This window comes from Triticum aestivum, chromosome 3D (assembly GCF_018294505.1).
Source record: "Triticum aestivum cultivar Chinese Spring chromosome 3D, IWGSC CS RefSeq v2.1, whole genome shotgun sequence".
Classification (NCBI taxonomy): Eukaryota; Viridiplantae; Streptophyta; class Magnoliopsida; order Poales; family Poaceae; genus Triticum; species Triticum aestivum.
Genome location: NC_057802.1, coordinates 463,576,477 through 463,590,964, shown reverse-complemented (window position 1 = coordinate 463,590,964; position 14,488 = coordinate 463,576,477). Strand labels below are relative to the sequence as shown.

General features: G+C 44.1%; 1 protein-coding gene and 1 long non-coding RNA gene across 2 annotated transcripts; both read left to right on the top strand.

Annotated features, from left to right (window-relative positions):
* The first annotated feature begins 2,411 nt into the window (after window positions 1-2,411).
* LOC123074963 (histone H2B.6-like) lies at window positions 2,412-2,982 on the top strand. The gene has a single exon (XM_044497677.1). The coding sequence runs from the start codon at window positions 2,473-2,475 to the stop codon at window positions 2,842-2,844; it is 372 nt and encodes a 123-aa protein (XP_044353612.1). The 5' UTR covers window positions 2,412-2,472; the 3' UTR covers window positions 2,845-2,982.
* Window positions 2,983-8,177: 5,195 nt separating this feature from the next.
* On the top strand, window positions 8,178-11,380 carry LOC123074962 (uncharacterized). The gene is made up of 3 exons (XR_006436069.1): window positions 8,178-10,950; window positions 11,011-11,046; window positions 11,168-11,380. It is a non-coding gene; the product is annotated as an uncharacterized lncRNA (long non-coding RNA).
* Window positions 11,381-14,488: the final 3,108 nt, after the last annotated feature.

Genomic DNA, 14,488 nt, shown 5'->3' with positions numbered 1-14,488 from the left:
CCCCCCTTGCTCCTTTATATACGGGGGCAGGGGGGCACCCCAAGGACACAACAATTGATCGTTTGATCTTTGGCCGTGTGCGGTGCCCCCCTCTACCATAGTCCACCTCGATAATACTGTAGCGGTGCTTAGGCGAAGCCCTGCGTCGGTAAAACATCATCATCGTCACCACGCTGTCGTGCTGACGAAACTCTCCCTCAACACTCGGCTGGATCGGAGTTCGAGGGACGTCATCGGGTTGAACGTGTGCTGAACTCGGAGGTGCCGTATGTTCGGTACTTGATCGGTCGGATCGTGAAGACGTACGACTACATCAACCGCGTTGTGCTAACGCTTCCGTTTTCGGTCTACGAGGGTACCTGGACAACACTCTCCCCTCTCGTTGCTATGCATCACCATGATCTTGCGTGTGCGTAGGAATTTTTTAAAATTACTACGTTCCCCAACAATGCACACATCAGATATGCCAAGTGAGAGCCGACGTACCTACAACTTGAGGACGATGGGGGCTAGACTGAGGACTCGTCCAAGCAGTCAGAATGCAGCTTCACTTTTCCAACTTCTTGATACCTAAAGCACATTGTCAGGTAGAAAGCAAAATCACTATGCACTAATTTAAATTAAGGGGTATTAGACCGGTTACACCTACTGCATAAAAGATAGTAGTATATACTGAAACAAAAAATAATATTTATTTTTTGTGAATAAAGAACAAAATAATTTAACGGGATATGATTATGTGGGTAGTACATACTAAGATACTAAGATGAGCATGTAGTCATTCCCAGCCAGTAAAACAACCGACCATAACGCTCCACCTGAACCCCAAAAAGTACACAAAGGCAAACCCATCTGTGCATGTTCGAAACCAAAAAACAATCAGATTCTCCTTGGTTCATTGGACCAGAAATCAACAGGACCAACACACACAGAAAACAGGGGATAATCTGACCACACAACAGTCATGTACATATCCGCAATAGCTGCAAATAAACTCACCGTTGCTCGGATGTACTCCTCAACGGACTTGCAGTACTGGTCGTACAGCTGTTGCGAGTATATCCCGCTGCACAACAAAAAAGACAAACAGGAGGGGCGCATAAACTCTAGATCAACACGGATCAGATCAAATCGGGCCAAGCCTAGGCATGGCCGGAGGGAGGTGGGGAAGGAGGCGACTTAGTGCAGAGCATCATCTATTCCTTGGAGCTGAACTGTGGCTCCAGCTTACCCTCGAGGATGTTGATGCCCTTCTGCATGAAGTTCCATCCATACCCCAAGATAGATCATGTTCCCAGACGTGGATGTGAGCAGGCGTTCGTGGTCGATGAGTATGGCAGTACAGAGGGTTTATAAACACAACTTTGCACGCATTTGCAGGGTAATTAAGCAGAAGATAACGAGGGCCGTAATTTGAGTGCTGCGAGGCGGTTTCATGGCATTTGTGGCACGGAGGTGGAAGAAATTGTGACATAAAAGCGGAGAAGACGAACGAATTTGGAGTTAATGCTCATCAATGGAGCAGCGGAAAGGCAACGCGCGGCGGTCACTGGAAGGGATGTGTGCGGCGGTGGCTTGATGAAGGTTTTTTAGCAATCCTTGACGGAAGGGGGCGGGTCGTAAGGCTCGTAGCATCCTGAACGATATATGCCTGTGGGCTTCGAATGGGCCTTTTAGTGTCCAAATCATGTACGCCCATCCCAAGAAATGGAATTGGAGGCCAGCAGCGAGCGCTATGGCGAAGTACGAAACGGTATGTTCACTTAGCGGTGACAACTCTTAGTAAATTTGGCAAACACTTAATCAAACGGCTGTAGACCACCGATCTATGCTGCATCAACGACTAGAACAATTTGGATGATGTGGCTTCATGAGAAGGCATGCAAATCAGCTAGTGGGGAGCCCCTATTTAGATATAGAAGATTATCGAAACCAAGGCAAAATTAAATGGTTATTATAGGAACCGAGCCGTGTCTATGTATAAAACCATAAAAACCAAAAACCGAATAAACCGAATCGAATCAAACGGAAAAATACTGAATGCACACCCTTTACCCAATCCCGATTCCACTTAAAAATCCCCAGCAAATCCAAATCACCACACAGTCCCCGCGACCCCCCCTTCGCACTCCAATCCATCACAAAGCACCCAAAATAGACCTTCCCACTCGAATTCCACATCCCAAATTTTCGGTTACCGTGTAAACTCACCACAAAAACACAAGGTTACACCTACCCACACAGATCCACCCCATCCGCGCGCCCAAATCCGGCGGTCCATCAAATCCAACACCCCACACCCTGCCACCTCAACGATCCGAACCCCAGCCCTCTCCGCCAATCATGCCCTTCGCGCACGCCTATATATTCCCAGCCGCCCGTCCCCTCAAACCCACACCTCAAACCCTAAACGCAAATCTCCCACCTTTGCGCCGCCAATCCAATCTCTCGCCTCTCCTCCTAGAAACCACCATGGCGCCCAAGGCCGAGAAGAAGCCAGCCGCAGAGAAGAAGCCCAAGGCGGAGAAGCGCGTGCCCGGGAAGGAGGGCGACACTAAGAAGAAGAAGGCCAAGAAGAGCAACGAGACGTACAAGATCTACATCTTCAAGGTGCTCAAGCAGATTGACCCGAACATGGGTATCTCCTCCAAATCAATGTCCATCATCAACGACATCTTCGAGAAGCTCGCCGGCGAGTCGGCAAAGCTCGCACGCTACAACAAGAAGCCCACCATCACCTCCCGGGAGATCCAGACTGCTGTGCGCCTTGTCTTTCCAGGCGAGCTTGCCAAGCACGCCGTCTCCGAGGGAACCAAGGCCGTTACCAGATTCACCGTGTATTAGATCGCCATCAAGACTTTCTTAGTCTGGCTTGGTTTCTTCATTTGTCAACAAAAATATGGGGTTATGTTTCCCTATGCAAAAATGTAGAATGAGTTGGATTTGCTAATCAATGAATTATCCAGTGTTTGTTTGAAATTTGCCTTTCTTTAATTTGATCTCATCCCTTTAATTTTTACCTCTTATATATTATTTGGTAATATAACCCTGTAATTCTGCCTTGGATGATTTTCTTGAATTAAACCTCCGTGATTAATCCGTTAATAGAGGGCCCCCCTTGTAGATGTCGTGAGATATATCGGCTACATATTGTTGTATATGCGAAAAGTTTTTATTTGACCTGATATGTTAACATTTTACTATTTATTTTCAGGGAAAATATTTATGTGTGAGTTTTTAATACCATTAACTCATTCTAATAATTTTAAACATCAAACCATATAGTAGTCTATATCTTTACCTGATAATAAAGCACCGATCCCTTCTGCCCGCTCACCGGCGCGACATTTTTGCAAAAGTTTCCTTGTACTTTTTGGTAACTAAACCCACAATCCCTTTTTAAGTGGATTATATGAGAAAACTTCTATTTTCACCAAAAGACCCTCTACTTTGGTTATTCGACCCGCAGTCATTTCTAGAGTGGCTAATTGGTAAACACATGGGTCTCCTTCCCTTTGATCTGTGCTCTGCTCGATTCGCACGGGCATGGCGCCACCGCCGGCGGCCGGTCTTCTTCTCCGGCCATCCATAGCCGGAGACCGGTCTTCTTCTCCGGTCATCCGCCTCCCTGTCCTCCTTCCCCTCCTCATTTGTCCCTAATCTTCTCCTTCTTCCTCCCGTGCCGCTCGGTTGGCCACCGTCGAGCCACCACGCCCCAAGATCCTCGCTCGTGCTGATTCGTCGCCGTGCTCTCCCTCAGAGGTCACTCGCTGAAACAATCCACCACGGGCGCGTGGACAGTTCCTCAAAAGCGAGCCCGTCGCGATCCACCACGCATAACCCGTTCCCCGCCTCCCTCTCCGTGCAAGCTTGACTCATTGGTCGGGTAGCTGGATCCTTGGCGGGGAGCGCCCCTGCGCTCGCCGGCGGGGTGGACGTAGCTCTGGGCCAAGCGTGTCATACACCGCCACACAAGTTGTGCACCACCATGGATGCAGACGCCGAGTCCCGGGCTTCCCCTCCAGGCTGCAATCGACAGAGGCCGGCCTTGGTTATCTCCCCTCGTGGCCGATCAAGGAGGCGAACAATGTCAATATGTCATCGACACCTCGGGGTATGACCGCCACATCTGTTAAAAAATTGACAAAAATACTATTGATTGACTGAATGATAAGAATGCTTCTGTTTTGTCTGTTTAATTCAGTCCTTGGGCTATCCGTGGAGAACACACACTCCATGGTCCAGACTTGTGACTATACTTAAGTGGAATTATTCTATGGTCTCTTCATGATTGATCACGGGGTTGTGAGTGAAATTTGTGTATGGAGCATCAGTATCATGGTCATAGAGTCGGCAGGCTTCAGTTATGTGTACTTGGTTGGAGATATATGAAGCGTAAGGGACCGGCTCATTCATGCTTGAGATTCAGTAATGTTCTTGCAATCATTTAGTTAAGATCCGCAGGTCTAAAAAACAAGCACCGCATGAATCAGATGTCAATGAGGCAGCACGACTCTGCAAGAAGCTGAACATAAAAGAAACAAAATGGAAACAACTCGATGATTTATGAACAACACGTCATTGACGACAGACACTTTTCCAGTCAGGGGAGAGGATTTTTTTATGCCGCGCTAGAACTTTTCGTGCTACGGATTTAAATAGTCCAGTGTCCAGTATTATGGGATCCACTCACTCTACAAGTACTGCAGCTCTTAAAAGTGCTAAGTTAATGAAAAGGGTGTTCCACTAAAAAATAACAAGAATGGATCGGTGCTTTTCTTGAATCCCCTCGGTTTGAACTAATGCCACGTATTTTTAAGAATAATTTGTGAATCAATTGTCAATATAAATATGGTTGACAGATTGTGTACGGGCGGAAATTTGAAGCAGATTAGGCAGGGGTCTTCGTCGGAGAGGTTGCGGAGTGGATGAACTACACTCCTGCGTCCACTATGGAGGCAGGTAATGCTTATCCTAAATTTCCTCCTCTAAAATAAAAACAGTTTTTAGGTCTATATTGGCAACAATACTCTTCACTGGATTATGAGCCAAATGAAGGGAACTAGGGAAGGAGGTCTGATTTGCATCTCCTGAAGCGGCACACCACAAAATTATTTCATTTGGGATGCGTTCCTTCCATCGGAGAGTAAAAAACCAAACAATAAGGTCACTTTGAGGACAGCTCACACTGATGATTACGTGAGGCCTTAGCAATTTTTTTCCATTTTACCTGAGCTAATATTTGTTGACCGAGTGTTAGCCAATGACATTAGTTGATGTTACTCATGGAGAGGATTTGGATGTTGTGTGTTATTTCTTTATTACACACGCTATAAGCCTCAGATTAGCTTCATAGTATATCTACCCCTTTCCGCCTCTCAGAATTAAGATGTGTAGGTTCTGAATATTTCTTGGATTTATGACAATAGACTGTATGATTATCTATGGTAATCAGAACTTAGAGCTATACAAGACTTGAATTACAATGTTCTTTTATACAGCAATAAGGCTACAGATTTTCAGTAAGTTTGTTTCATTTTTAAATGGTTCAGATGATGTCATCAATCCATTGGAGTAGAAGGGAAGAAAGATCTGAAATTGCTAAAAACATGGCAAATACAGTTGCGTTTCATATCTTAAAAGTAGGAGATGCATATTAGTAGAAACTTAATAGTTGACATCCAAACTCAGGTACATCTCTGATCTGATCTCTTTGTATTGATATGTTGGTAATTACATGATTGATTAATGGAGAAACAATGAATACTTTAGGTAAGTGAAGGCATACACAAATCAAGGGAGCACACTGTAAGAGCCATCGCTGCAGAGTTTGACTCCACATTTTCTTTGGATGATTGTTCGCCTCTTTGAATCTAGATTTTTTTTAACGTGACCACTTCGATTGAATTGCTTATTTTGCATTACACATAGTGACCAAAACTAATGCTTTGTCCTGGCTTTGGGACACACTTTGCTGCATATAGGTGTTCACATGCTTCATGCTTTTAAGTATCTGCTTTCACGGGATAACTCAGTCCATATGTTTCTTGAGAAGTTAGGACTAACAGAAAAATATTCTATGTCTCGCAACATGAAGAAGCACGCGATAATTTATAAGTTTTGGTGTCTACTAAACTCCAGTTCTGATTTGAAAGATGCATACATTTTTTTTTGATTGGCTTTACTTGGTCAGTTTGTAAACTGATGCATTTCAAAGATGCACGTTCATGCTCAAGATTTAATTGTATTAGCTTTAAGAAATGAGTAACTGTATTATATGTCATTTGTGCTTGGACCCAGGGGATTTTCAAACGTTGTGCTATTTTTGATAGACTAATATGGTTAGTTTGCAAAGTTCTTGGATAAATTAGGAAGATATTGTAAATCTTTTTTCACATGTTCGACCGTTTCATGCTGCTAACGGAGCCCTGTCGATGTTGTTCTTAACTTGGTGTGCATATAAATTGTTCTTTCAGACAGGCTGGGCAGTCTTCATTATCATAATGGTGTCCCATTGGTCGGTATACACAATTGCTTTGTGTTGTTTGCAAAGATTAAATAAGTAAGGTTCTAATGATGGTTTTGCGGTGAGTATATATATGACCAATCTGTGTGGAGTTTCACTCCATCTGTATGAAAGTTTCTATGTCTGCATCTCTACTTGCACTTCGATGGCGGTGCGGAGCTGAAGTAGATGTCGACGGAGGACATGAGGGCGGGACTTTCCAAATACAAAATCCATGATCCAAAAATCGACAATCCAACCCGGTGCAATGCAGGGGCACTTTTACTAGTAAGTTTAAAATGTGCTTTGCTTCAGTTCTGAATATGCCCATTTTTTAGTCTGCTATCTGCTCAGGCAGTTTTTTTGTTTTGGTCCTTGCTTCTCCCTTTAAAATATGATTGTCATTGTGCTATGTTTTATTTTCTATAGAATTAGTTTGATGAGATGATTGGCTGCCAACTAAGGTTAGGAGGTGTACTCACTACAGATGGTGTTCTGTAGATGGAAAGTTTGTATTGACCAGATTTGTTTGCTCGTACTACATTTTATTTTCAGATCCAAGATCTTATTGCGAGCTTTAATAACATTAACTCATTCTAATGGCTAAGATGTGCATGAAATTCAAGTTCACATCCAAATGCACAGATTTAAGAGCTTACCCTATGTATGGTAGTTGCACTAACTACTCCGGACCCAATATGTTTGGGGACCAGGTTATAGTTAAATGTGTTTTAGGCTCATTGGAGACGCATTGTAAGCTTAGCTTATTCATGTAGAAGGTGGTGACACCTTGAGAAAATTAGAACCAAGTTTAGATGATTCATAGATATAATACTTCATACCGATGCTATCTTGGTAACATTTATTTACTTAATGCATATATATATATAAATGGAGTCAACCTTGTAAAGATTGCATCATGCTATGGATTGTATTTATGGAAGTTATGTTTCTTGCAAGAGCATAAACCTCCTAGTTGCATATTTGAAACATTTGTGAAGAAGCCTATCATGGGGATCTATAAAATCATGTTCATGATTAATTTATACCAAATATGCCAATCAAGCAATCCATCACATATCCATTCCTTGAAGTTGTCTAGCATGCAAATGAAATTGCAAAAGCACTTTATTTGCTCGTGGTTAGTGCTCTCTTACACTGTAATTCAATTGTTATACAAATTATATCAATTTGTGCCATGTATCTTGTCCCATGTGCTATGTGCCAAAGCGTTCATGCTAAGATTAAAATTGTATAGTAATGGATTCACTCATGGATATCATGTTCTTATATTTTTGTGACTATTTTGCATGTGCAGTTCTCTTTGTGAATGCACATCTTGATGATTATCGATCACATAAGAGACATATACACATGATAAAGTGCATATCCCTCTTTGGCATCCTTACTTCCTTGTTGGTTACTATTTTCTTTGACTGTTTGGTGGATTCGTAAGATGTTGAGAATTGAGTGTTTGTTTGTATTGCATATATCTTTGCACACTCATGACTTTTGGATGCATTTTGTGCCCATGCTGTAGGTGATGATCTTACTAGATATGTCTCTTATCGCTTATTTATGATATGTACTTTGTATCTTTTGAATGCATGCTTCTCATGTTTGATGCTTATTGTCATATCATATCATATTGCTACATTCTATGGATCCTCAATATAGGTTGCTCTCTGTCGTGGATTTGTCACGGCAGATGCCCTAGTGAAAGGACTTAGGTGTGGAGCCATCGCAACTAGGTTAGCTTGAAGGGGTTGAACGGGACAAAGGACACAGAGAGTTTACCCAGGTTCGGCCCCTCACAATGAGGTAAAGGCCTATGTCCTGCTTCTAATTGTATTGCTTGAGTTTCGATTACAAGGGAGCGAATACGCTTGACCTAGTTCTCGATTGCTTGTTTCTCGAGTTAACCTGCCGCCGGGTCTCACCTTTATATACACAGGTAGAGACCCGGAGGCTTATAGAGTCCCAGCCGGCTCACACAGCGTGTCCGGCTTGGTTTCTAACTAATCCTGCCTTACAGAACAAGTCTTCATACGACAGTTCACAGGCCCAGGTCTTGGGCTTTTACTAGGCCTGCCTCCAAGAGCCGCCATCTTCGTACTTCTCCTTGGGCCTCCTTGGACCTTCTTCATGTTGAGTCGCCAATGGTGTAACCCGGCCCCTCCTGGGCGGGTCACACCTAGGAGCTATATCCCCAACATCAGGCCCCAGGTTGATTTGAAGTTGTTCATATCAATCTCCACTATTTAACTTAGCATAATGTATCAGTGTCGAATCTTCATCAGACCGATATAACCCGCCATGACATCACATAAGCAGAAATATTGTAACCCGCCATGACGTCATGTGCATTGATTCCGCACAAAGCCCATGATATCTCAATGGATCTTTATCTTAATGGACCTCCTGAGAATCGAGGCACCCACGTCGTTTAACATAATCATTTTGCCTCCTCAATTTCCGTGCAGGCCATCTTTTCACCTCCTTATAAATAGGGACAGGGGGTCCTCTTCTTCACTTTTTACCCCTGCCTCTGCCTCTTCTTCTTCCTCGCAACGACCGACGCCTCCGGAGCTCCGCCGCCCCCGTAGACTGCATCAACCTTGGCCGCTGCATCAACCTGACCTCGACCAGAAAACGGCGGCGCCCCTCCGCTGTTCATCAGCATCTCCAGGTACCCATCTCCTTTTTCCTCACATCTGCATTAGGGTTTCTGTAGTTCTTCGGAGTTCATCGGTGTTCATCACCCTTGTCTATAGTTCATCGACCATGCCACCTTAGTAGGACCAAAATGCGATGCTAAAGTCACACCTTACCCCCCTTTAATATCTGCTATCAAATATGGATCCACTTGCTGCTGTTGAAATTCACTCCCCACACCCGTGGTTCGTCCATTGTTTTTAGGGCTAGTAATTTTCTCCTGTTTCTGTAACGGCCGTAGATTTGAAATTATAGGCAGAATCTGTGAAACTTGTTTGTCTAGCACTTAGTGAAATTCTATCCAATCCCTAGATCTTGTAACCATCGGCTCGACCACTGTTGTATGAGCGGCTCAAATAATACTTTGTAACCCGCCAAATACCAGCCGGCTTACCTTATAAGTTGTTTAAACCGCCAGTACTTATCCAGGCTTGACATTATCCAGCTCATACCTCGCCGGTTTAACCATGATATTTTCTTTTCTGCAACCATTAAGCAGCTTACCAATCCTTGCATATAACCAATTTTGCATAATAACTTTACTTTGTTCAACCATCGGGCGGCTCATCATCACAAATTTGACCCGCCATGATTTCCTTTCTAGGTTTTCACCTGATCAAAATGACTAAGACCGTCACCTTGTGCGACTGGGTCGTTTTCCAATGTCATAGAACGGACTCTCCAAGAGTTTGTTGCCATGGGCGTTTTACCATCTAAGGATGTCATCCATTGGCGGGTTCCAGGGGCTGAGGTTCCACCTCAACCAAAAGAAGGAGAAGTTATAGTTTTCTCTGATCATATGCTCTGAGGCTTCTCACCGCCCGGCTCAAAATTATTCCATGACGTCCTGAATTTCTATCAACTTCACCCTCAAGACATCGGACCCAACTCAGTTTCCAATATTTGCAATTTTCAAGTCTTTTGTGAAGTATACCTTCAAGAGGAGCCCAACGTTGACCTCTTTAGAGAGTATTACTATTTGAACCGCCAAACAGAGATGACAGACGGGCCCAACCTTGAACTTGGTGGAATTTCTATCCGGAGGTGAAGAGACGCCGTCTTTCCTTCAGCTGCACTTCCCAGTCACCCCAAAGACTGGAACCAGACTTGGTTTTATTGCCAAGACACCTCTCCGGCGGGTGAAAATCCTCTGCCGGGTTTCCGTATTCACCGGCTCAACCCCAAGCACCCACTTCCAGACCGGATCAGCTCTGCTGAACGAGCCAATTATGGACCCACTTTTACTAAGATAAGGGCCTTGATGGCAAATGGCTTGACCGGTATTGACCTGGTCCGATGCTGGGTTAGCTGGAGAATCATGCCTTTAAGCCGCTGCCCCGGCTTAATGTGCACATACACAGGCGATGTGAATGACCCCTTGCGGTATAACTCAACATTCCTTGAAGAGAAGGACCTCAACGAAATGACCAAGTCTTTACTTGGAGAAACTCTAGAAATCTACAGCAAAACGGGGCTGAGCCCCTTCTATGTTCTTAACCCGGCTCCAGCTGTAAGTATATGAAGCCCCTTTTACTTTATTCATTATTCTCATATGTTGCACTGGCCTTATTATCCTGCTCTCTTCAGGCCGACTCTCCTTTTTGGAATAAGAAGCTTCAAGATAAACCGGCTAAAAGGCCAGGGGAAAGACCAAGGCTCCCAAGAGACCCGCCAAGAAGAAAACAGATGCAACAGACTAATTCCAATTTACTCTGGATGATGAGTCGGAGGTAGAACTTGATTCCCTTGGCTCCTTTTTTGTGCATCTTATTGACGCCGAACCCTCTCAGGATGACGCGGAGACCAGCCAGGCAGATGCTGTAGAGGTAACTATTATTTCCTCCGATTCGATTAGAGCCTTTGCCAAGACAGAAATTTTGGCACGTGACCCGGAAAGTAAGGTTTTCTCACCCTTTAGCTTACTTGGATCCAAACTTTATTTTAAAGAAACAACAGCATGAAGCTCGGCGTACAACCCGGAATAGCGGAGGGGGAGACCTTCATGCCGGCTTACCCAACACGCCGGCCCCTCGCAAACGCCGAGCAGAGGTTTCTCAGGACTCAAACTTCTCTTTTCCAAAGGCGGGTCTTTTTCGTCAACCGCTTAATCCTTCCAACTCAAATTATCATGGAACCTCTCACTCCTCCTCCGGCAACTCTACTGGGACTCAGATTCCTCTGTTCAAAGTCGCTCCTGGGTGAGAACACTTAACCTCTTTGTTTTTGAACACTTTACAAACTGATATATTAAATCTTCATATGTCTTACTTTCAGCGGTATAGCCAAACCCAGCAAGAAATTGAAGATAAACAAGCCGGCCGAAGACCCCAAGGTTACTGAGCCGGAGAAACAAATCATATCTGAAGCTTCTCATCATACTCCGGAGGCTGCTGCTGATGACCCACCACCAGAGACTCACGACGTCATAGTTGATCCAATGGGTGTTGACCCATCCAGCACTAAGCCGCCCAGTCCCATAAAACCTGCTGAAGAGCCTCCTTCGCAACAAACTGCTGAGGATGTCATCATTACTAGAACTGGTTATGCTGAACCCGGGAACCCCACCATTCTGGCCAAGCATTCTGTCAAAGAAGAGTTAATTGAAAAAAGCAAGGCCAGATTTGACGTTGTAAATTATTCACACTTGGGCGTTAGCGAATTATACTCTGGTTATCTGAGCCAGCTGCATACTAGTCGTGATCTGGAGGCGGATTTAGTAAAGTAATTGTGCCAGAAATATGAGGTATGAACATCTGTTTCCTTTGCATATATAGTCATCTAGCCCCCCAAGTCTTATCCGTAGGAAAATATATGTCTGAGTAGGGTTAAGACTTGTCCATATGTTACTGCAATCTCTAAAGTCATAGCCCTCATGAGCCGGCTTATCTTGATAAAAGATGAACCAGATTATTTTCATTACTTCGAAAGAAAAGCTCCAAACCATAGCCCTCATGGGCCGGCTTATCTTGAGAAGGATGAGCCGGATCACGGACAATATAATGCAAAAAAGAGCTTCCGCACACATTAGCCCCCAAGTGTCAAGTGCTTTGCTTGCAACATGCTTGAGACTTGTATGTAGATTGTGACCTGGCAAATATGTTTATAACTGTTTAACTCTTACTTGCAGGATGCTTTAACTCAGGCCGAGTCCTAGGTGGTCGATTTAAAGACCAGGCTTGAGCAACAAGAAGCTGAAACACGCCAAGCTGACTCCAAGCTTGAGCTTAGTTCGGAGGAGAGCGAGAAGCTCAGAGCTGGGTTTTCCACAGAAAGAAACGCTTGGGAGAAAGAGAAAACCGCCTTAGTACAAAGAGCAGAGACTGCCGAATCTTCTTTGAAAGAGACCACTGCAGAACCGACCAGCTTAAAGCGCCATATCTCACAGATGACAACTGCTATCTTTGGTAAGGAATTCGGGATGCTTTAATGATAACCCACAAGTATAGGGGATCGCAACAGTTTTCATGGGTAGAGTATTCAACCCAAATTTATAGATTCGACACAAGGGGAGCCAAAGAATATTTGAAGATATTAGCAGCTGAGTTGTCAATTCAACCACACCTGAAGATTAATTATCTGCAGCAAAGTGATCAGTAGAAAAGTAGTTTGATAGTTTTGATAGTAGTGACAACAACAATAGTAACAGTAACAGTGATAGCAGTAATTTTGTAGCAAGTGTAACAGTGATGATAGCAGTAGTAACGCAACAGAAACAATATAAGATAAATTCGTAGGCATTGGATCGGTGACTTGTTGGATGATATTCATCATGTGACGGTTATAACCTAGGGCGATTCGGCACTAGCTCCAGTTCATCGATATAATGTAGGCATGTATTCCATAAATAGTCATAAGTGCTTTATTAAAAGAACTTGCATGACATCATTTGTCCTACCCTCCCGTGGCAGCGGGGTCCATATTGGAAACTAAGGGATATTAAGGCCTCATTTTAATAGAGAACCGGAACAAAGCATTAACACATAGTGAATACATGAAGTCCTCAAACTACGGTCATCACCGAGAGTGGGCCCGGTTGTTGTCACTCCGTGGTTGTCGGATCATGACGCGTAGTAGGTGACTATAACTTGCAAGATCGGATCTAAAACATGGATATAATGATGAATTCATAAACGGTTCAGATCTGAGTTCATGGCACCTGGGCCCAAAGTGACAAGCATTAAGCATAGCAAAGTCATAGCAACATCAATCTAAGAACTTAGTGGATACTAGGGATCAAGCCCTAACAAAACTAACTCGATTACATGATGAATCTCATCCGACTCCTCACCGACCAGCGAGCCTACGAAGGAATTACTCACTCCCGGTGGGGAGCATCATGGAATTGGCGATGGAGAAGGGTTGGTGATGACGAAGAACGAAGATCCCCCTCTTCGGAGCCCCAAACGGACTCCATATCTGCCCTTGATACGTCTCCAACGTATCTATAATTTTTGATTGCTCCATGCTATATTATCTACTGTTTTGGACATTATTGGGCTTTATTGTTCACTTTTATATTATTTTTGGGACTAACCTATTAACCGGATGCCCAACCCAGAATTGTTGTTTTTTTGCCTATTTCAGAGTTTCGCAGAAAAGGAATATCAAACGGAGTCCAAACGGAATGAAACCTTCGGGAACGTGATTTTTAGGAAGATTATGATCCAGGAGACTTGGACCCTACGTCAAGAAACAAAGGAGGAGGCCACGAGGTAGGGGGGCGCGCCCTCCACCCTCGTGGGCCCCCTGTTGCTCCACCGACGTACTCCTTCCTCCTATATATACACACGTACCCCCAAACGATCAGATACGGAGCCAAAAACCTAATTCCACCGCCGCAACCTTTTGTACCCACGAGGTCCCATCTTGGGGCCTGTTCCGGAGCTCCGCCGGAGGGGGCATCCATCACGGAGGGCTTCTACATCATCACCATAGCCTCTCCGATGAAGTGTGAGTAGTTTACCTCAGACCTTCGGGTCCATAGTTAGTAGCTAGATGGCTTCTTCTCTCTTTTTGGATCTCAATACAATGTTCTCCCCTCTCTCGTGGAGATCTATTCGATGTAATCTTCTTTTTGCGGTGTGTTTGTTGGGACCTATGAATTGTGGGTTTATGATCAAGATTATCTATGAACAATATTTGAACCTTCTCTGAATTCTTTTATGTATGATTGGTTATCTTTGCAAGTCTCTTTGAATTATCAGTTTGGTTTGGCCTACTAGATTGATCTTTCTTGCAATGGGAGAAGTGCTTAGCTTTGGGTTCAAT

Coding starts and splice junctions, on each gene's coding strand:
- LOC123074963 (XM_044497677.1), top strand. CDS start 2,473: ATGGCGCCCAAGGCCGAGAAGAAGCCAGCCGCAGAGAAGAAGCCCAAG.